General features: G+C 37.3%; 1 protein-coding gene across 1 annotated transcript in view; it reads left to right on the top strand.

Annotated features, from left to right (window-relative positions):
- The window catches only part of col11a1b (collagen, type XI, alpha 1b), a 91,399-nt gene that overhangs the window by 11,953 nt on the left and 55,264 nt on the right, over window positions 1-24,182 (top strand). Inside the window, exons 4-8 of the mRNA XM_073876484.1 lie at window positions 1,406-1,568; window positions 15,248-15,373; window positions 18,487-18,585; window positions 19,472-19,546; window positions 22,025-22,330. Coding sequence (XP_073732585.1) covers window positions 1,406-1,568; window positions 15,248-15,373; window positions 18,487-18,585; window positions 19,472-19,546; window positions 22,025-22,330 — 769 coding nt within the window. The remainder of the gene's footprint in view (window positions 1-1,405; window positions 1,569-15,247; window positions 15,374-18,486; window positions 18,586-19,471; window positions 19,547-22,024; window positions 22,331-24,182) is intronic.

Here is a 24,182-nt window from a genome sequence, read left to right as displayed (position 1 = left end):
AGGTACTGTATACGTGTGTACTGTAATCGGGATAGCAAAACAAAGCATTTGTTTCAAGACACAGAAAAAACGCAGCTAGCTTCTGTGTTTCTCATTACTCATAATAAGAGGTGTTTTTAATTTAGGAAAACAAATACCGTCAAACAAAAGCTCATGAAATATTTATAATTGATTCAGCATGACAAGTAAAGCCGAGTAAAGTTTTATCATGCAGCTATTGTCTTTCTCAGTTTAAAGAACCAAACATATGTTTTAGTTATGTAAACATGGACTGAAACAGGGGTCCCCGACCTTTTACATCGCGGACCGGTTTCAGCTTTAAAAAAAAGAGGACTGGAGGTGGGGTTTTGGGGGTTGGGGGGTCGCTGAGTTGCTGTTCGAACAAAGTGTTGAAAATCCTCCTTCGCAAAATATGTAACGTTTAAAATGGAAGTAAAGATCAAAGAACCACGCATTAGGAAAATGAATAACAGCTTTATTTTAGTAGATGTTTAAAACCATAGTTTAGCGGATTGTTTTACTTTCATAGTTTCACAAGTTTGCCTGCCCATTTATTCGTAATAATTAATTGTAAACGAACTAGGCTTGCTGTTCTCAAAGGCAGCTTGAACCTCTGATCGGGCTCGAGCCCCAAGTTCAAGTAACAGAACAGAAGAAAAATATGAGCAGTGACAAAGGAGATGAGGAGGAGGAGAGATGCTCCTGTTTACCTTATGATATTAATGATGATTGGCACAAGACTAAATGTTTAGGTTCCTTTCAAACCTGCATTAAAAGTGTACCCATTAAAATATGGTTACTGCAGTAAAGGAGTTTATTTTCATCATGCCACAATCGCTGGGTAATTTTTAAGTTGTTTTCCAATTACTTTTGTGATGTCACAGAGTTGAACATCTTCACGTACTGACATGATTTGTGAGGTACATTTGCAAATAATTCATACCTCAGCAATTCTTTGATCGATTGTGTTGTAGAAGTACGCTCAAACTCTAATGATCGATGTTATTTGAAGTCGGCAATTTAAGGACAAAATACCCAATTAAGCTATTACGTAGCTATTAAACACATTTTTAAGGACGTTCTTACGACCCGGTGGTAACTTGTCCATGACATGGTACTGGGTCACGACTCGGTGGTTGGGGGCCTCTGGACTGGAACATACATCAGGGTCCAAAATTCTTGAGACTGCTATTACAATAATAACCTCTGGTTTTATATTTTCTGATTTAATCAGAAACTTTTCAAAAGAAATGTACTGAATTGAGTTTAACAAAATTCTCAGTACTTGGTATTTCTATATTTACAGGTTTAAAATAGATTTTAATAGTTTAAAAAACTGTGCATTTTGTTTTTAAACTAAACACATCACAAGCTTCATGGGTTCATCTTTTTGACCTCTTCACAGATGGCATCGTGTTGCTATTAGCATAGAGAAGAAGACCGTCACCATGATTGTGGACTGCAAAAAGAAAATCACTAAGCCACTCAGCAGAAGTGACCACGCAATCATTGATACCAATGGCATCACTGTCTTCGGCACCAGAATCCTGGACGAGAATGTTTTTGAGGCAAGCCGATCAAATTTTCTATAAATGTTTTGACAGATACTAATGGTGGACCAATATGGATTATCAGATGCCGATATAAAAGGGGCCCTATAACCAATATCAGATTTTAATGACAGGACTGAAATGTGAAAATATTTTTATTTATTTTCCTTTTTTTTATTTTACATCTACAATCACAAGGTTAATCAGACTAGCACGTAGTTAGCAGTTGATGTTGATAATTTCATATTGGCCATCAATATATCTGTCAATAGTAAATACACTCTTTTCCAGCCAAGGACAGTCTTGCAGTCTTGCATGCAAGTTGCATGTTTTATTCTGCATGTTTCTTTAAAGGTGACTCAATATCATAATAATTAGGTTTTAAAAGCCTGTTAGGCTGAGGATACAAGATAATGAGTGCTTGCTTTAATTTGGTCTCAAGGAATATGTCAACAATGTGAATATCCTTTGATTCAGTATGACTGAAGTTATGCAGCAAACAACATACTGGCTTGATATACTGTCCAGTCAGATGATAATGCTTTATAAGATGATTTCACTTACATATGACAGGGCAGGTTTATTTGCCTATTAATCACTAGTAGATCCGCAATACTTTATCAGCTGTTCAAGACTAAAATACCTGTAAATTTTGGAAGAGCTGTTGAGTCTAATATCTATATAGTTTATAAAAAAGTAACCAGATGAAAGGTTACTGCTTCTGGAGAATAAATACTCTAAACATCCCCATGAAGATATAGCCTTGTTATATAATGGTACTATAACGTAACATACAACACAAGTTACAAATAAAACCTGCCGTATCTCATTCACAAATTTCTCTGTGCTGTTTTAAGTAAGGGCAGCCGTCTTATGTAATGTCGCATGTGAGACAATATCTGCAGAATTTGTCTTTGATGTGAGCTGAAGGAATGTTGTCTAATAAAAACAGCATGCTAAGTGTTAGCCTCCAGGTTAGAGATGCCGTAGAGCAGAGGACTCTTTTAAAATTCCCATTTCTTCGCTTTTTCTCCTTGTCACACTAAAGAGTCAAAGGATTGTGATGAGCCAGCTAAATATACAGCCTCAAAACTAAATCTGCCATTGCATGATTGTCCATTGCAAACACAATAAGAGACTTTTCATACTTCATGTGATTGTGATGGAAGCACTGGTCTGTCAAAAGCTTTGGTATAGGTTTTAGTGTTGTGAATTAAATGTTTTATGCATGTAAAGCCTAGAAAGAGAAATACAAGTGCAAAGGCTGTCGTTGGGGCATAACTTTTCAAAAAGTATGCATTTGTACCTCAAAGGGACATATTGGTACCTCACAAGTATGATGCATAAGGATGATTGTTATCTCTATATGCCTCTGGTAGAAAATTATGTATTGGTTCTGTTAAAATATTTATGTTTCTAGATGTCGTTGTGGTTGATTGACTGGCACGGATGATTTTAAAGGTTAGGCTGCTAGCATTGTAATTGACTAAGTTAGTCTCTACTGTATATTATACTGAATTTGAAGGTTTATAGAGTATTTTGTTTCTTTTTAGTAGTGCCAGGATCAAATTATTTGATTTATTTAAGTGTGTGTCTGAGATTCATTTTGTCTTTCTTTTAGCTAACTATATTTCCAAGTGGTGATTCAGTTTATGATTTTGCTTTAGCAATTTTCCTATTGAAAGCCACAGTCTTAAAGCCTGGTTTGTCAAACCCGCTTCTGTAATTGTAAGTAAACAATAGTTGAATTTGTTCTTGGGTCAGGATTGTGACGGTGGAGGAAAATAAGTCGCATATATAAATATGCATTAACCATATACTTTTAATAAGGTGACAAATGTAAACTTTGCAGTACTGTATATGCTCCTAAATTGATAGTTTTTTACAGCCGTTTAGACATAACAGTTACAGCCTGCCCATTAAATTCCACTCAATCAATGGCAAAATAATTTCAGCTCTGACCACTATGGGAGCTTTCCAGAGTCTGGCAACAGTAGGCTATGTTATTAATGCAATAATGACATAATACCGTGTGTTTGCTATCAGTAAGTGTGGTTTTAATTTAATGTTACATGCTTTCCTTGGAGTGTTTGCACATGCGTATGCTGAAAAAAGTGAGTTTGAATAATGAGACTAAAAGGTAACACCAACAGGCAAGATGTAGACTCCTATTAAATAGATCAGCAGAAGGGTTTCCTACCCATTGTCTTTACTTGGGAGGGCCGCCCATGCATATTACTGTAACAACTGCCCATGTATATCTGGCATCAAATTTTGTCTTTTTTTGTTCTTCTCTGTTTATCTTTTTGTCACATTGTATCCTTCCACGTGTTGTCCAAGTTGTATGCATTAGAGGTCTTCACGGAGGTCTTCATTAGAGGTCTTTCTATATTTGAAACGGTCAGTCAGATCTGGGTCAGTCCCAGTTTAATTACTTCGGGTCTGTTTAACATTGTGCGTAAAACTCGAGTCGATAGGAGAACGAACACGCTAAAGCGCATGTGCAGTCTCAAGCGTGCCTCCCGTTTCTTTCTTTTTATATCTAAAATGTTTGCTCAGATAGCCGAGATGGTAGCAAATAAGCAATGCTAATGTCAAGCCCATTGCACAAAATGAGCAATTAAAGCTCAATGGGCAAACCGTTATTATTATGCAAGCTGACTCAAGATATTAAAACCTGCAAAGCTGTAATATTAAGTCACCCGTCACCGGGACAGCAAGTAGGTTTCTGAATCTGAAATAATAAGTGGATTAAGTTCTTTAAGTCAGCAAGAGAGGAATAGAAAGAGAAAGCCAATCTATCTCTATACTGTAGATCTATTTAATAGAAAGTGAAGAAATTTACATAAACCATTACCGGTCTCTAATCTCTAGACCTATTTATAATCTGTAGACCTACATTGTCTATCATTAATATGCTTTATATTTATATTATTGTATTCAATAGAGTTTTTCTACACCTTTCACAGTGTTAATAAATCCATTCAAACACTGTGTTTTTGTGGTGCTTTGACAAACAGCGTCTGCTTTGTTCATGCCAAAGCGAAGGCAAAGAAAATTTGGAGTGGTTGGATTTATAGACATAAATGTAAATGTTCAATAAATCAAAGTATTGGCTTAGGTCACACGTTACTAGTTGTTTTGTCACACATATAGTGGACCATTTTTTGTCGGTGCGTAATGATTGTCTTTCACCCGCTACCACCACATCTATATTTTAGGTCTATCTTTTTTCAACAAAGTTTTTTTAGAGAAGTCTTCACTTTTAGCCAAGAAAGTAGCAGGGCTCAGCCCATCTGACTCCTGTGAGATTTGGCACAGATCAAACAATCGCTGGCGCAAAGTCCAACATGTCACAATCACTCCAAATTGGTGCTCCGTTGAGGATGTGTGTTACATTTTGTGTGTATGGAAAAAATCAAGATGAATAAGCCTGATTAAGTGCAGAACACTTTCTTACTGAATCATACTGGCTGTTTCATTCTGGTTTAAGAAATATGATCATTTGTTTGTATAAAGCAATTTTTTATGTCAGAAAATAACCATATATGTGAAATTTTTCTGCATCCACGGCACCCACTTACAGATCCACTACAGCTTTTCAAGCATCACGTCAAGTCAGAAGCAAATTGAGGCACGTTTTGCATGCCAGCTTGTATGCTATAAAACTAAACACAATCTTTTAACCCTTTTCTCATTGTTTTTAAGGGTTGTTTAACTTTAAAGCTACAAAGTAATGCCTATAGAGTTAACTGGCATTAAGCAAATACAAATATGGGAATAGGCTCATCACATTTTTGTGACTGAATCATTAAATCATTACTTTTTAACAAATAATCAGTTTTCTTGACACTACAAAGCAGCATTTTTAATGTTTGTATGCAATGTATATATGATCATGATAAATGATTTTTCAGTCCATTAGTCAAACTAACATGGAAAGCCAATAACTGCTAACACAGTTTTCCACAGTCCACACTTCATTTTTGTTCTGCGCATAAACAGAAGAGTGAAATCGCTCACACTAAGAACATCTCCTATGTCTCTTAAGTCTTGTCGACACTCAACTAGTTTCTCCCAGGGGCACGTCATGTCTTAATTCCTTTTGGTAGTCATTGCTCAATTGGAAAAAGATTTTTCACAACTTTGTCACATCGCTGTATACGCCCTTAACGCATTTCCAACGATCACACTCTCGTGTTGCCAGCAATTGTCAACTCTCATTGAATATAAATGACTTCTGGTTGCTTTGGTGCAGTGAGTATGAAGCCCCCCCTTCTGTCTGATGCAAACTATGTAGCTCATGATGGAGCATCTGCGTTTCCAGCTTTTGCAGATAGTATAAGCAGGTGTGAACCTGGAACTAGCCACTGAGGGGAAAATATGATCAGTGTGTACTTGGACAAAGATTTGTGGGTGTTAAAGAGATATTGTATCCAACTTAGTCTTTGTAAGGAAAGTCATATGAAGTACAGCTTGAATGTTTGTTTTTCTCTCTCGATAAGAAATTACAATGAGCTGATACCTGACAAAATTGTCTAGTAGATTTATTTATAATTAACAAGGGTAGTCTGGCCTTGGAAAGATGGTGGTTTATTTTGGTTGGTGCTGATTTGATGCTGGTCTAGCTGGTGGATTTACAAAACAAAGATTTTCAAAGATTTTGCTGGTTAAGTTACAATAGTTAAAAAGCTTCTGGTCCGAGTACAGAGTACTTGCGTACTTGTGTTTTAAATAGAGCATCTATCTCAAGTTAATAACTTACTGTTTTTGCTGACTTGATATCCAACTATTCAGAAATTGTTGTGTATACCTGTGCTCCAGGGTGATTACCCCCCCCCCCCCTCGCTTTACATTCTGGACATTCTGGACCAACAGATCATCCAGTAAGCTTGAGTTTTCCCAAAGATGTTACATTGCATTCTTATTTTTATCTCTCTCTGTACCCTTTACTCCGCCAATTGGTCTGTTTCTCTGTCCCGTTCACTGCTGGGAAACATAATTTACTGTTTAATAGCTCCCAGTAGAGTGATATGGTAAGAGGCCTGCTTCAGGAGTCTGTAATGGCTGCTGTTTGGAGCATTGCTGGAATGGGCCAAGTATGCTGAGGGCTTTATGCTTAAACCATTATTTGAAGTCATCCTTGATTGTTAGTGGCTTGAATGAAGGTGAGAGGGGCAGATTTCAAGTGAGCATGGAATTTGTCTGTCCTTTTTTTAAAAATAAGCTTATTTCCCCAGACCTTGCCGCAAAGACTGCATTTGATGAAAAATACAAAGATTTGTAGTGTGTTAAACACTGAGTGTTGTCTGTTCTGCTTTCTGTGCAGTTTTTAAAGAATGTGCATTTTCCATGATATTTTTCCTCTCTGCACTTTCCTCTGAATCTTTGTCCAAGCCTCCTGCTGATTTTTTATGATAAAGTGTCAGTGGGATATTCACTGACTTTAGGGCTGTGTTTAGGTTTGTAGGTTGAAATGTATATGAATGTGTAAGGGAAAGTCAGTGTTTGTAAATTTCAGGATTTTTCCTGGCTCAGATTGAGGCTCAAGCAACAGGCTTTAAGAGCTCTTATAATTAATAAAGAAAATGACAACAGAGTTTTTTTATATTATATTAAAAAGTGCCCTGTTTAACAGCAATGAACTACAGCAAATGTATTCATTTACTCGTAAAACTCCCATCACCCCCTGCCCAACCCCCCAAATCTTTACATCTCCAGAATGAGAAAAGGGGCTGAAAAAATAAATTTGGACCCCACACACACAGCCCACTCTTTCTTTGAACTGTTGCCCTTTGGCCGGCACTACAGAGCACTAAGCATCAGAACAGTTTCTTCCCCTTAGGGTTTTTTAAAGAGACCCCTATTACGTTGCTTAGAAGAATGTTATTTGGTGTACTGCAATGCGTTTGCGTGGTTTATGGTTCAAAAAGCACATTATTACTCACATACCGTATTGTAGCTCCTCTATGCCACGCCTTTCTGAAACGCATTGATTTCTACAAAGCTTAACCTTCTGAGAAAGCACGGTGCTCCGATTGGCCGAAAAAGTGCGGTGATTGACTGAATACCTCAAATGTGTTCTGGAAAAATGACGCTTCTTACCATATTCGGAAGGTCAGTTCCCAAAGCAACAGTGAAAGAAGATAATCTTTACTATTTAATCAATACAAGCCCAAATCTAATCCAGAAAATGCAGATGGCCAAACTGATCTATCAACTTTGCAGAGCAGCTTGAGCAGAATGTTACAGGATCAGTTGCGGCTCGTGACTGCTCATCCGAAGGGCGCAAATTCAAAATATGTGTTCGGAGTGTCATGTGTGTTGCTTGTGTTTTCAAAATATGTGTTTGTTGCGTCATGTGAACCATGTGCATCACGTGTTTTGTCAAAATAAGTGCCTGCTGCAAAACCGTTTATGATAAAAGACGCTCACGTTCACAAAATACACGCAAGACACTCCCTTAAAAGTAAATTCTGATTACGCATGAGATTGTGCGAGTATCTGGCAAACGCGAGCATCTCTTTTATCATAAACTCTTTCGACGCGTCTGCAGCAGGCACTTATTTTGACAAGACACGTGATGCACACAGGATCACTCGACACACAGAACACATATTTTGAAATTACGAACCACACACATGATGGGCTACATACATGTTGTGACGAACTTCGCATCGAGCACCCTCAAAAAAGAAGTCACCGGCCGCCACTAGTAAGGATACTAAAACATAAAACCATGCCTGCATTTGGGATCATTGACAAGCAAGTGCTGCTCTACACTGCTCAAAACCTATGTTTGAATTGTAAGTAGTAAATTCTTAAAGTATAAAACATAGGCTACTTACAGGGCGGAGTTATGATAATGTGCATCTAGTCCACTTCAACAGGCTGAGGAAGTAAACTGTTGCCTACAATCCTTGCATTCAAGAAAAGAGATTTTAGTAGGAGACGATAACTTGTGTCATTGTAGACTTTGGGATTTGTAACTGCTGATCGTTAACATGTACTAACACACACTTACACACTAAAAGAAATTATGAAAAGGAAAATAGGGGCTCTTTAAGCCTGAACAATTAAAGCACCCATTACTTCCACATCTATAGTATAGTAAATGCACATTTTACACATCACTATAGATTTAGTCAGGTCATGTCATACTGAAACAGAAAATCCTGTGTTGGCAATTAAAGCTGCAGTCAGCAAGATTGTTTTGATCATATTCACTGAAACCGACACTATGCTCCGATAAAACAACATAAATTAGACAGAAAAAACAGTGTTTCTACCTCCACCTAGAGCCTGTTATTTGTTTGGCAAAAATCCACCGCTCCCGGTTAATATGGTCCAATCAGCGGAGGGCTGTGTAAAATCTGCCTGTCAATCACAGTTCCTGCACACGCCACAGATCCACCCTCCCCCCTCGCACGCGTTACAGTATCACATGTATCCGCCTGAAGTGTTGGATTGAACGCAGCGTGATGGCGGAGAAAACATTCACAAACAAACTTCTGATTCCTCAGTTAACAACCAGAGATAGGAGAACAACCAAGGAAAAGAAAACAATCAAGGAAACAAAGATAGAAATAGGGCTGGGTATCGATTCAGATGTTCCTGATCGATTCGATCTCGATTCACAAGCTATCAAATCGATTCGATTCGATTCTCGTGCCCGTAATAGAACTAGGATCATTATCGGACCGGCATTTGAAAGGTGGAGAGATCTATGAGATTTCAAAGAGTTCAAGCTGGATGCAGGGCTTGCCACATTTCATCTCGACAGGTAATCGTGCTTTATCAACCATTGATTGTATTTCTGAGTGTCTAAGTATGCTTGCACACGCACTGACGAGGACGAGCTAGATGGGAGGTTGCTCGGTGGAAGTGTGGGAGGGGCATGAAAATTGTAAACATTCAAAATCATCTCAATCCTCCAGAGTTGCCAACTGCAGCTTTAAGTTGCTGTTGTTGTTGTTTGATTTTTTCTTTTATGTTCTTCAGCATATTTTCCTTTTAAGTTTATTATTAGCACAGCAGGCACAAAAATGCTACAGATGGCAATGGTAATTACAGGCAGAGTAGATGCCCTCAACCTTCATAGATATGAATAGATTAAGGGCATACTTTCTGATTCACTTCTTAAAAAACAGTTTTATGTTTTTTTTTATTAACGTTTTTGACTGTCTTAACCTGAATTGTCTTTAGTTCCTGCATGTTCCCATTGTTTCTTATGCACTAAGCTAAAATTAACACATTATGGGGCGGTTTCCCAGACAGGGCTTAAAGGAATAGAAAATGAGTAGACTATTCCTTTAAGCCCAGTCCATGACTAACTTAAATGTTTGTGTTGTCTTGACCGAAAACAACTTGCTCTGACATATCTTAACATATACAGTATCAGTGTGAGTGAGGTGTCTGAAGATGCACACCATTAATGTTTATTTATAAATTATACTTTTAAAAATGACTTAAACATTAAACTAAGGCCTAGTCTGGGTTTAAAAGACAAGTTCGGTATTTTACACTTAAAGCCCTGTTTTCAGATTGTTTATGATGAAATAGAAGGGTTTTGACTGAAATTTGGGCATATGATGCTGGCCCGAGAATTTTGGGGTGTTTGTTGTTTCACCTCCCACCTCTACAATGGGTGTATTGGTGCACAGGAACAATCCTTCCTTAAATGCATTAAACTTTCATTTACAAAGACGTGAAACTCACCAAGTAGTCAGGGGTGTTCACTGATATGCTCACGCAAAAATAGCTGCAAAAGACGCATTCCAACAGGTTTTATCGTAGTTTTGTCCAACTCCATTGACTTGTATTAGATGTGCTGTGAGGTACGGTATTACTTCGCGCCGGGAACTTTGTTTGTATTCTTGCAATTGGCAAAGGCAGATTATCGCCACCAACTGGGCTGGAGTGTCTATTATTCAAACTCTCAACGGAAGAATACACGGGTGTGAGAGGCGTTTGGAAAAATAGGTCCACAAGTTTACAACGAATGGTAAAACACCTGTTGGAAAGCATCTTTTGCAGCGATTTTTGTGTGAGGATATCAGTGAACACCCCTGACCACTCGGTGAGTTTCACGTCTTTGTAAACGAAAGTTTAATGCATTTTAGGAAGGATTGTTCCAGTGCACCTATACACCCATTGTAGAGGTGGGAGGTGAAACAACATACCCCTTTCAGTCAAAACCGTTCCATTTCATCATAAACAATCTGAAAACAGGGCTTTAAGTGTAAAATACCGAACTTGTCCTTTAAGCTAATCCTTGTCCGTGAAACCCCCCCTAAGAGAGTTTTTTGCAGACTAGTGATGCATTTAAAGACAAAATCGAAATAATTGGCAAGGGTTTGGATAATTATCTGTTGTCAAAACATTTCGCTTCTTGATCAATATTCAATATGAGTTTGCTTTAAAATTACCTTTTCTCCTAGACGTTTTCTGTTATGAATCACCAAAGTTTACAACAATCCACTCTAAAAACAAACGGTGCTATATAGCACCAAAAGTGGTTCTTTGCTCGTAATCATAGAAGAACCATTTTTAGTGCCATATAGCACCGGTGAAGCACCGGTGAAGCACCTGTGTAGAACCATATAGTGCTATGTAGAACCAAATGTGGTGCTATAGTGGTGCTATATGGCCCCTATATGGTTCTACACAGGTGCTTCACCGGTGCTTCACCGGTGCTATATGGCACTAAAAACGGTTCTTCTATGGTTACGATTCAAATCAACAGTTTTGGTGCTATATAGCACTGTTTGTTTTTTTAGAGTGTTGTAAGACAGGGCAACCCAATGGATGTACTGAACTATTCAACGTAGATATCTTGTTATCCCCAATGTTCAGTCCAGATCCACAATAGTATTAAAGCTTAGGTCTCAGTAGTAACAAAGATGCCAAGCACTTGAATAACATCTTTAATCCGATAATTTAAAGTCACTGGATAGGACAGTAGTGTGTTTAGAGAGATAACAGTAGTAGTCCAGAGCTTTATTGAATTTACTTTTAACTAAGTCAGGTGTGTTCGATTGCTCTGTCTGAAGTGTTTGAATGGATTCACTAAAACTACATTCACACAGTTATTTATTGGGATCTTTAGAGATAAATACAGGTATGATTCTCAAATTCACCTATATAACAGGAGTGGATATTGTCTGTGCAGTCAAGTAACCCAGTCAAATTTGTATTGTGTCTTTGATATTTTGGGACACTCCTGCTGTTTTCATTCTCCAAGGTATATGGTCAAAAGCTCTCTGATTTCATTCAATTCATTTTTCTTTCTTGGTCCTCCACCCAGACATTTGACCAGGAGTCAATTCAACTCCTTTACTGGAGATTTATCTCAATTCTCTGACCCCTATTTTTACAGTTGTTGTTACTTGAGAGAGTTTGATAGCCCTTACATTAGTGCTTGACATTATTGTATATTAGTAAAGAAGATAACACATAAAAATTCTTGTTGAGTGTTATTCAGTTTCATCATGGTGTTAGAAACCACAAAATCATAGTTTTGATTTCCATCTTTATAACCAGTTTAACAAATTTATCAGCAACAACATTGAAAACACTAAAGACAGAACTGATAACCATGTTGTGCTGTGGTGTGATCATATGCTGTAGCTTCAGCCAACTCCCATTTAATGCCTATCAATGTGTGTTAGTGTCCAAATGTAAGATGCTTGTTGTACAGAGGGTTGTCAGAGCTCTTTAATGTGTACATGGATTTATTGGTCATGCTTGCAGGAAGCATCTTTTGGTACCATAAAATGTCTTCCAGTGCTTTAAGCTCCTACAGATGTAATTTAATGTAGTCTGCATGCTAGTATTCTCCTCCTCTGGCCACCCTGCTTGACTCGACTTTCACACATCAATCAAAACCAAGAAGGAATGATTTTGGTGTTTATTTACCTCGGCTCCTCTCTAAAATATTTATCAGTTCACAATCCATTATGTCTGGGTTTGCATATCCAAGTCAGCACAGGACAGCTGAGGTATTCTGCGGTCACTGCAGCAGTAGTTTACATACCCGGCTTGGTTTTGTACAGGACTGTTTGGACTTTGTATCGAAGTGGGAGCAGAGGTCTTATTTCCTTTTCCAGGATTTTCATGAAAAACAGACTCAGATATTTCATTAAAGCATGGGTGCTGATAGCATTTCTCAGTCGTGGGCTGTGCAATGGGACTCAAGGTGGAGCACAATAGTGCTTTTGAATGAGATACTGTATAGTTTAGTATGTTTTCGGTGTATGCCCATGCTGCACTTAAAGAGATGCTTTTGCTCATCCTTGTTTTTTCAGCTGAAAAATGTGTCTGCCTTCTTCCTGTCTGTGAGTGGATTTTAAAAGGCTGGGAATGTGGCTCTCAGGAGCTCAAGGGTTTTAGCACTCAGTTCCCCGCGCCTGCTTCTGATGCTATCGTCCATAGGTCTCAATGGCACACGGACACATGCTTATTTAATTTAGCGCAATATTACAAGCTTCCTCTTGTTCTTTGTGGTGATGCATCTGTTTATTGTTATATAGCAGATTGAAAATGAAGTTGCTGTGTTTGTTTATTTATGGTTTTACAAAGATTTTCTTTTAGTTATTGAATAAAAAAGATGTTTGTTCAATTTCTGCATTTGATACTTTTATCCGGAAAAGCCCATAAACGGCTCAAGCTAAATCTGATCAGCACAGATAGTTGATTTTGTGTTGCAAATGTAAATGCCTTAAAGGAAAACTCCACTTTTTTGAAAATATGCTCATTTTTCAGCTCCTCTAGAGTTAAACATTTGATTTTTACAATGTTGGAATCCATTCAGCTGATCTCCGGGTCTGGCGCTACCACTTTTAGCATAGCTTAGCAAAATCTATTGAATCTGATTAGACCATTAGCATCGCGCTAAAGATGGCCAAGGAGTTTCGATATTTTTTCTATTTGAAACTTGACTCTTCTGTAGTTGCATTGTGTACTAAGACAGAGAGAAAATGAAAAGTTGTGATTATCTAGGCCGATATGGCTGGGAACTGTACTCTCATTCTGGCATTATAATTAAGGACTTTGCTCCAGTAACATGGCTGCAGCAGCCGCAATGATATGACGCAGCGCCTGAAAATAGTCCCCTGCTATTGAAAGCAACCATGGGGACTATTTTCGGACAGTGCGTAATATCACTACGCCTGCTGCAGCCATGTTACGGCAGTTAAGTCCTTGATTATTATGCCAGAATGAGAGTATAGTCCTAACCATATCTGCCTAGAAGATCGCAACTTTTGATTTTCTGTCAGTCTTAGTACACAATGTAACTATAGAATCAAGTTTTAAATAGGAAAAATATCAAAACTCTTTATTTCGTTATTTTTGAGCGCAATGCTAATGGTCTAATCAGATTCAATGGATTATGCTAAGCTATGCTAAAAGTGGTAGCGCCAGACCCAGAGATCGGCTGAATAGATTCCAAAACGGTAAAAATCAAATATTTAACTCTAGAGGAGCTGGAAAATGAGCATATTTTTAAAAAAGTGGAGTGTCCCTTTAAAGTGATAGTTCACTGAAAAATAAAAATTCTGTCTTAATTTACTCACCCTTGAGTTGTTCCAAACCTCTATAAATTACTTTGTTTTTCTGAACATAAAGGAAGATATTTTGAATTGTAACCAAAAAGAGTAAAGGCATCATTGACTTTGTAGAAAAAAATTATACTATGAAAGTGAATGGTGCCCCTGATCTGTATGGTTACAAACATTCTTCCTTTGTGTTCAGCAGAACAAAGTAATGTTCTGAAAATTCAGGCAGACGCTGAATGCCAGCTTTTTTTAACCGAATGCCAGCTTTTTCTCAGCCGAATGCCAGCTTTTTTCAGCTGAGCTTCCATTGGAAACAATTTAAAATATACGCTTGCCGCCAGCATATTAGCATTGGGGTGCACGGTACCTAAATCAGGGATTGGTTAATTTTCCCTTTAACTAACTTTTTTGCGGTTTCGTTTATGCTCATGTCTCTGTGTGTATACGGTAGGTTAATGTCACAAATGGAAGTAAGCATAAAGTAAAGCATAAAAGTCTGCTCTCAACTCATGCAGTTGGCCGAGAAACTGTGAAAACAAAATCTATGTTACATTTTACAGGTTCTGCAGATGAGAAGATATACAGTAGAGTTTAAACAGATTTTCCACAGCTTTTTGAATGACTATGTACTATAGCGGTGACGTCACTGTCTGCGAGAAACCTTACAAATCTGCAAATAACATGTAAATTTAATTGAGTTTTCTGCATAGCTGGTTTATTGATTTGCATGTAAACGCATGAAAACAGGTTTGTAGAATAAGCAGATTTTTGATATGTATGTAAACGCATATATTTGTGTAAACACATATGTAACGCATTTACTGCTTAACGTATGTTTGCGTCCTTTTAAATGACTGTCAGAGAAAGATGATGTATTTAGAGTAGTCCTAATGTGTTTCCAACTTTATTTATTGTGTAATGCTGTTGTTTGAAAGAAAAAATAAGGTTTTTAAACAATGAAATACAAAACTTTCCTAGTACACTCCCAAAACAAAATCAGAACTTCATGAAAAGGCATCATACAGTAAATAAAATGGCATAACTTTTTTTCCAGTGTTGTTTGAAAGCATAAGTGACACACCAGACTTTTAAAGTATACAGAACATTTGTGATAAATGTCTGTGATGTTTTGTTTTTGAGGGTGACATCCAGCAGTTCCTTTTGGTTGCGGACCCTCGTGCAGCCTACGACTACTGTGAGCACTACAGCCCTGACTGCGAAACCCCTCACCAGAACAAACCACAGGCCCAGGAACCTGAGGAGGAGGTCAGTATGTAGCTGGATTTGTCTGAGACAGGCATGCGTAAATATGATAAATGTGTGTCTGATGATATGTTGATGGATTGTACACGGTCTATACCTTCAGTCTCTTTCTGGAACCTTCTTAGTTCAGGTCCCAAAATGATAAATCAACATTTAGTACTAAGTACAATGTTGTTGTGGAAAACTGGGCTGGAGATCTGTCTGTATTTAATTTATTGTGTGTTTAAGTGTTTTCCAACATTGTCAACTCAGTAAGGAACTCTTGCTTTACTCACAAAATATAACAAAACCTATATTTTTTACATTTTCATTTATTTGAGTTTTTACTAATCAAAATCTTTCCAAGTGCAACCAACTATTTGCTTATGGGTTCCCTGAGGGGTTCCTCCTAGTCTGGAATCATTGATCTGGAACGATTAAACTCTCCTGTTATTCTTTAATTGAAATATTGCGTGGTTTGTCTGGATTTTGATATTTGTTTTTTTCAGTATGTCAGTTTTCCAATAATATTTGAGCTCAGAGTGGAAACTATTTCCCCCCTTCCACAGAGTCTTGATCCCACTTTTGAGTGGCGTGGAAATATATTCTTGTCTAATGACTCCTGCATGCTTGTTGAGAAAAACCTAGCTTCTCCTTCTATAGTTCTGGAATACCTGGAAAAGTGAAGTTATGCTTCTCAGCTGTTAAAGAACTCCTGATTATAACATGAGGATAAATCACCATAACTGTTGTAGAGGGATTGAAAACTATACTACAGTACAACAGGGAGATGGAAAATGTAGCTTTATCACATATTGAAGAAGATTCCAGGACAAATTAGTAAATTGATAACAATTAATAGCATATGTTCTCACCTATTTAAAAACACATGATATGCAGCTATGAAATCTGCTTTACATTTCTAGTTTTACAATGCATATTAACATCTAGATCTATTTGTTAGCACGGAGCGTTGGACATATGCCTGTTCTCTTTCTCTGTTGCTCCCCTGTGCCGTACCAAATGCTTAAAGACACGTGTGGGAAGCGGGGACACATTTTTAATGGCCCAGGACGATATTTATGCCTTTCATCCAGCTCGTTGCCCACAGCCATGGCAGGCTCCGAGCTTGGCAAGACCTTTTAATGGCGTAAACTGACTCACAGCTGGATGGCTCTTCCCTTTCGCTTCTATTCTGCAGCCAGTGGAATGCCGCCAGTCCACTGAGCCTTACTTCTTTTTTTCACTGTTATTTTTTATGAGCTCAGCTGCTGTACTGGGATTTACATTCATCTGTCTCTGATGGACAAAGGCATATCGCAGTATGCCTGTTAACTTAATCTGCTTTGCCTCACCTTGGGCTCGTGCACTTTATTAGAGTCAAAGAGAATCTGATTTAAGTTGTATGATTGCTTGTTTAACAAAAGCTCTTTGTTTAAATTGGTAAATTTTCTTTTATTTAAACACATTCAAAATGACTTATACTGATACTGTTTAAAAATGTTTTGGATTGTTTAGTGTTTATTCAACAATTGTTTTACACTTTTAAACAAGCAGATTAAGTATACTACTTCTATTAAACTACTCTGTTATTTAATAAATTACACAAAAATGTAAATTGCAAATTAGCATGCATGCAATTTAATGAAACAATTGAACAGTTTATTCATATGAAGTCACTTATCGAGTCTTTTTTAAAATGTCTGCTAAAAGTAAATGTAATTGTTAGTAAATGTTTGGGGAAAGTGGCTTGATATTTACGAAGATAAATGCTTTGGAAGACAAGTTGCGTAATCACATCCGCTTAGGTTATCATCACACAGTATATGACTGTGCCCTTAAAGCATTGAATCACTTTTAATCTTTAAATCCTGTCCCATAAAATATTTTGCATAAAAACATCTGCTATATGGCAGGTTAACCTATACAGAATCATCATGCCAGACATCATTCTAAATCACTATAAGCTGTTTGGCATTGTTTAATGATCTGCATTGTCATTTTGAGTTTATAAGCCATTTAATTAATAGTCTAGTAAGAGATAGAGATGATTGAATTACATGGCATGATATATGAAGAATTTGGTTCCAAAATGTGATAAACGCCAAAATCAGTATTATATCAGGTCAGTATTTAAAAGTAAATTCTTAATTTTACGTAAAATCCAATATCCGATGTGTTATTCTGTCATCTTTTCTCCCTTTTTTCCCAAAACGCGACAAACGCCACTTCTCCTTTTCTACAGAATGCAATAAATCCGCTCCACAAATTACAGCACACCATTCCACGCAATGTAAACAAACAATGGCGGCACGTTGAGTACACGGAATCATAGTTTTCCTCATCTACTTTGTACTTTGTGATGAACAAACAAACAAAGACAAAATAATACTTTAATGGCATTGAAAAACATGTGATGTTTTTCTGTGACGGGAAGAAATGTAAGCCATCAACATCTAATAATTTACGTGAGAGGCACTCGGGAGCTGGTCGCTTGTTCTCCCGACAGCATCAAGCTTCTCTTGTGCTAACACATTGAACCCAGCTAGGGGATCTCATGAAAAACTTTCCATTATTTTACTCAAAGTCAATGAAAATTTCACAGCTGATCACTGTGAAAAATGTTAAGCGACAATGTCAAGTATAACCGCATCAATGTCAAGTATAACCGCATCAATGACAGTGATCTTAATATGACTAAGTAAGTGTTTTGATTAATGCCATTAATGTTTATTTTTTTAATCAGTGTGTACAACTAGTCAACTAAATAAATATAAAATGGCAAAGATTAATGCACATTTATACATTGATTGAATAGATTTATAGCATTTAAAAAAAAATTTTTATAATAAATCTTTGAAAATCAAGTTATGGATTTAGTTTGGTTTTTATAACCTAAAGATGTTATGTGAAAGTTTGTAACAGAAAATAGTGGTTTTCATCTTGTCACTTTCTTGGTATAGAAAACACGTTTTTACTTAAATTTGTCAAAATGGATTTATTGCGTTTTGGAACCAAACTCTTCATATCTACCTACACAAATTACTCAAAAATCATACAATGCATTTTCCCTCTCGAATGTATTGCGATTTGCTGTCATATCTTTTTCTCTAACATGCATCCTTCCTCTCTCTCAGTACAATCCAGAATACACCGATTATAATGAGTTCTACGACTACACAGACGAATCAACTACCACTGATGTTCCCGCTGAGAAGGTCAAAACTGATACCAAGGTAAACACTCTTGCTCATTTATATGGACCAGATGCGTGTCAATCACTGAGATTTTCTCCAGCCCGACCACCATGTGTTATCTCTTTAGACTTATTAGTCTGTCCTGTTGACCTCTGTTGCTCTCCCCAAGTACATAAATGTCATGATTGTACAAAAATAACTTGCCTATGACAGGCATATATACATATTATGTGTGTGTGGGTTATATGTGGTTTACAGGGAATGTGTATAATGACATGTTTATAATGCAATAACGACACTTCCTGTGTCCCCATAAACTGAACGGCTTCAATAACATGATAAATGGTACTTTTTCATAAATTAAATACGGCCAACAGGTTTTTGTGATGGTTGGAATAGAATATACAGTTTGTACAGTATAAAACAATTGTGTCTATGGAATTGTCACCATAAACCACATATGCCTGTGTGTGTGTGTGTGTGTGTGTGTTTGTCATAAATACACTTGATTTTTGTGGCATAATATGGAAATGTGAGGAAAATGTGTGACGTGTCCTGTGTCACTTCATGAGGGGAGAAAACATTCAGGTGTCCTGTGTAAACATCTGATAGTAAATTTCACGCTGAGAAAGAAGCATGACTAAAACACAAAAAAAGAATGGCTTGTGACAGATGCTTTCTTCAGGAGACAAATCACTTACATCAGTGAGGATTGTACTATAATAGTTCTTACAAATCAATTTAAGACATTCAGTTTCCAACTGATGAGTAACTAAGTTAACTATTTTAGAGCTTGGCAAAGGTTAATTTCAGACACTCATTTATCAAATATGTACACTGACCAGTACATAACCATCAACATCTTAAGATTAAATTGAATTTGTCTCTATTCTGAATGATCTGAACCTTGTGTTTGTTTGAACAGCCCAGCACTACTGATGCTGACTACTATGTTGACTATGGCACTGAAGCCCCTGCCATCTCTCATCCTTCTAATGAGGTAAAGATCTACCTGCCTGACGTATTTTCGTTGACTATTTTAAAGGTGGACTCTGTAGTTTTTTCCCATTAAAGGTTTTACATTTAAAGGTGCAATGTGTAGATTTTAGCTGCATCTAGCGATGAGGTTGCAAATTGCAACCAACGGCTCAGTCCGCCTCTCCTCCTTCCTTTTGAGGCACATAGAGAAGCTACGGTAGCTGCCACAGTAGTCTAATAGGTGTTTCACACGGTACGTGGCAGCTGCAAGTGTTTAGTTCTTTATCAGTAGGAGACGTGCAGAAAGTGGAAAAACGGGGATGGTTACAGAGGTGAGTTGATCCACACGTCCTTTTTACGGACATGACTCTTCATGGCAGGCACTGTTTAAGATAAACATATTTCCACTAAATGCTGCACAAAACGCTTCCACTACACGAGAAAAGCTGTAGCCTTGCGGCGAGTCCGCCGCTTGCCGCGTACCATTTGAAATGGCCTTAACCCTGGATTTCCACCAACTGCAGGGCGGCTGCATATCGGCTCCTCTGCGATATGGCTCCGCACTCCGCCGTCCCCCAATACCCACCAGTTCCATATTTGTTGCAGAGCGGCTGCGTGCTGAAGTGACGAGGACCCATGAGGTCTCGCAAATTCACGTGATGATCGCATGATATCTAGTTCTGTCTCCGCCCATTATAACGTTGAATTATGACGTTTTTACAAACCAGCCCAGATCACAACACAAGATCTCGCGAATTCAGGTATGATCACTCGATGTATAGTCATGGCTCCGCCCTGCAGAGCAAAAATAGAAGCTCTGAGTATTTGTTCCGGAAGGCTGCAGATGGCCGGAGCTGTGACGGATTCGGAACGCAGTCAGTGGAAATACACACATTTACTTGAATGGAAGTCGTTCCGCAGCGGATCCACAGCCGTTCCGCAGTCGGTGGATATCCGGGGTAAGACAGCATAGTGACGAAACGCTCTCTGTAGAGCAGTTTTTCGTTTAGGGCTACTGTATGCGGCACTAAATGTGACTTCCATGTAAGTATGTAGATAAAAATGGTTCATTTTAAGGGGTCGTGTACACCAAAGCGCTTAAAGGTGGCTGAAATGCCAGGTGGACACGGACTGTGGGTGCTTGCCAGCGTTTCTTTATCTAAGGGCTTTGGTTGCTTTGATACTTCTGTTCTGTTTGTCATTGAACGATGCTCTGGTTGGATGTTGTGGTATTTGTACTGCTCCTCGTCCAATGTGATTGGACGGCTGAGTGAAAAGTGACATTAATGAGCTGAGCGTTTCACCCAAAGTTGAACCTTTTCTTCCAGTAGAAACAATTGAAAACATACGCCAGGCACAAGCATAAACGCCTTGTTGTACAAACCCCAAAGGTAATAAACCATAACTGTTCATTATTTAAGGTATTTTTCACCACTCAAAACAATTTTATATATATATATATATATATATATATATATATATATATATTTGCATTTCTGCCAATAGATCCTCCTAAAATGTACACATTGCACCTTTAAAAAGATGAACAGTAGGTTTTAGGAATGTTTAAAATGATTACTTTGTATAAAATACGTATAAATAGATTTTTATCAAGATATTTAGAAAAAAAACTTTGATTTGTGTTCTCTGTGTGTAGTGGTAAGTTGTGATTTTTCTTACTGACAGTTTTATAGGTACACTGTCAAATAAAAAACACTATTTTACAATATTATCCAATTAAATGCAGTAAAATCCTTGCATCTTTCCTTACTTGTTTAATTCTGAGGTCTGACTATTCCTTCACAAACTCTCTAAGAGATTACATGAATGAAGTCTTAATGAAGAACAGCCAGCTTTAACTGAAACAGTATGTGTGTGTGTCAAGGCCAAGCGTCTGCTTTAAATGATGCACCTAGAGGGGTTGACGCGACCTATAAACCACTTCTACAATAAACAACACAAAGGCTGGGATTAATAGGGGAAATTTTAAGTGGGTTTCATTTCTGCATAAAGGTTCCTGGGTGAATAAGACTATTAAAATAAAAACTATTGAAATAGCGTAATTCGTAGAAAGCACAACGGACTTAGAATGAGACTCCAATAAAGGATTATTATCAGATTTTTATGCTAGCAATCATACACAATCATATTTCGAAATTTTCACGTTTTTACATTTCTTTACTGCCGTTGTGTTTGATTGTTATTTGTTACTTTTTCTATGTTTTGTTTAAATGTCAAAACACATCTAACACATTTTTGCCGTAACGAGTTCAGGGAGTTCAGAGGAGAACTTGGGTGCAATGAGGTCAAAAGTTTAAAAGCGAACATATGCTTACCCCATATATTGTTTATGATCTGTTGTAAATTGTAAGGTAATATAATCCAATACGTATATCTAACATTGCAAAGCAATTCTTATATAAACAGACAACGATACTGATTGGAGTTCTGATGTTTAGTTTAATTTGATGTGTGCATTGATGAACCCTTCTTTTGACAGAATCCAGAAAACAAGGAGGAAATAGTGGATGACTACATTACAGGAATGGAAGAAGTTGGAGTGGATCCAACTCTTCCTCCCAATGAGAATGTGGACATCGTTGAGTCCAAAAGCACAAATGGCGGAGACGCTCAGGACTTTAAGCAGTACGACATAAACGAATACGATGCGAAAGAGTTAGACCCCAACCATTATGATGATCCGTTCTATGACTACAATACGAATGAAGCCAAACCCACCGGTTCTACCTACGAGGATGAGTTTGGACCTGGCAAACCTGCTGAAACAGAGGTCACAGAAAGCAATGTATGTTCTTCATCATCCTTCTCAGTTCTTCTCAAACTTAAATTTTTATGTTAGCATTTCTACCTTATAATTGTAATAATAACGCTGCAGATTACTAGTAACAATTGCCATTTTCATTATTATCATTTAAAGTATTTCTGCTGATGCAGTAACACATGAAAGTCTTTCATTTCTAGGCATTGTACTTGAAATGTTAGCTGTCTGATTGTGGTGTTATAATTCGACTCCTTATTTTCACAGTTTAAACACAAGTGCTCATTCACACACACACACACACACACTGACCACAGTGGCTTTGTGCTTTTTTCTTCATTCCTGGGAAGATGTATCATTTAGTCTACAGACAGTAACGCAGACTAAAGCAGTGAATTTCTTGGCTGATGCTTATGTGGAATTACTCTAAAAATATACTTAAATGACTGGGCACTTTTCTTGGGTGGGTCTTGGGTTGTGTGCCATTCTAAGAAAATCACTGCTCTGCTATGTATATTTTTTTTAATAATAGGCTACATTTAATGCACTTTGGATTACGCAGGACGAATTTGTCTTATGCATAACACATGAGACATTTCTAAACACTTCAGATGTTAATAAACAACATTATTGAAATGCCATATTATATTTAATTCATATATTTTTATTGTTGCTTTGGAATATAAGCCGTTTTGGGGGTAACGCATTACATGTACCGTAATAATATTAATTTTCTGAAGTAACAATAAAGTAGCGCATTACTAAATGTACACATTAACTCTTTCACCGCCAGCATTTTTTTAAAAAGTTGCCAGCCAGCGCCAGCGTTTTTCATGATTTTCACAAAAGTTTAATGCCTTCCAGAAAATGTTCTTCTTTAAATATATATACATACAATATACCAAATGAAAGAACAGACCCTCTGCTTTCAAACAAAAAAAAAAAACGTTTCATCCTATCTTCAGTAGTTCTTTTGTAATCAGCTTTTGAATATGAGTAGGTTTCTGCAAAAACACCACATTTTGAGCAAAAAGCTGAGATAGTTCTATTTTTTGTGACGGACTTTTCATAGAGATCCCATTTAGAGCGATCTTTAAAACAGACACGCAGCCATAGGGCAATACTTCCGGGTTTAAAAAGTTGCGGAAGGGCGCCACCTGGTGGATAATAGCGGTATTGCGGAAATACGGAAATACTCGTCATTGGCAGGGAAGCGTTTTCTCTTGATTGACGAGATATCTCGTCAATGGCGGCGAAAGAGTTAATATTTGAGTTACTTTTTTAGTTTAACTAATTTGAAAAAAAAAGTACTGAATTAAACTAAACGTAGTCACATTTTAAACAGTTTGAGTCAGAAACTGAGATGGCAGGCCAGAGCTCGACATTTTTGTTGAAATATGCAATTTCTGAATGCAGAACTTTTCAGTCATAAAAACACCTTCAAGGCCTGAAAGAGATCAAGCCTCAGCCAAGAAAAAGTAACGCGAAAGTAACGTAAGCATTACTTTCCATGAAAAATAACGCAATTAGTTACTTTTTTTGGGAGTAACTTAATATTGTAATGCATTACTTTTAAAAGTAACTTTCCCCAACACTGAATATAAGCATGTTGGATTACGACAGAATAAATTTCCCAGAATGCTCTATTATTATTCAATTCTAATTTTAGGTTCATAAACAAAGATTATTAGATTACAATTCAGTAAATGTGTATTCGTGCTATTCCTACAGTATTTTTATTTTACATGTCACATTTATAAATTAGAAGTTAGCTCCCTCTATACTGAATGAGAAAAAAATACTTTTGCCCAAACCACTATACAAGATGACTTTAAAGTTTAAAGGGACATTAAAGTTCACATATCTAATCCTCACAGTT

The sequence above is a fragment of the Misgurnus anguillicaudatus genome, chromosome 2, assembly GCF_027580225.2.
Source record: "Misgurnus anguillicaudatus chromosome 2, ASM2758022v2, whole genome shotgun sequence".
Lineage (NCBI taxonomy): Eukaryota > Metazoa > Chordata > Actinopteri > Cypriniformes > Cobitidae > Misgurnus > Misgurnus anguillicaudatus.
This window is presented reverse-complemented; position numbering and strand designations above follow the sequence as displayed.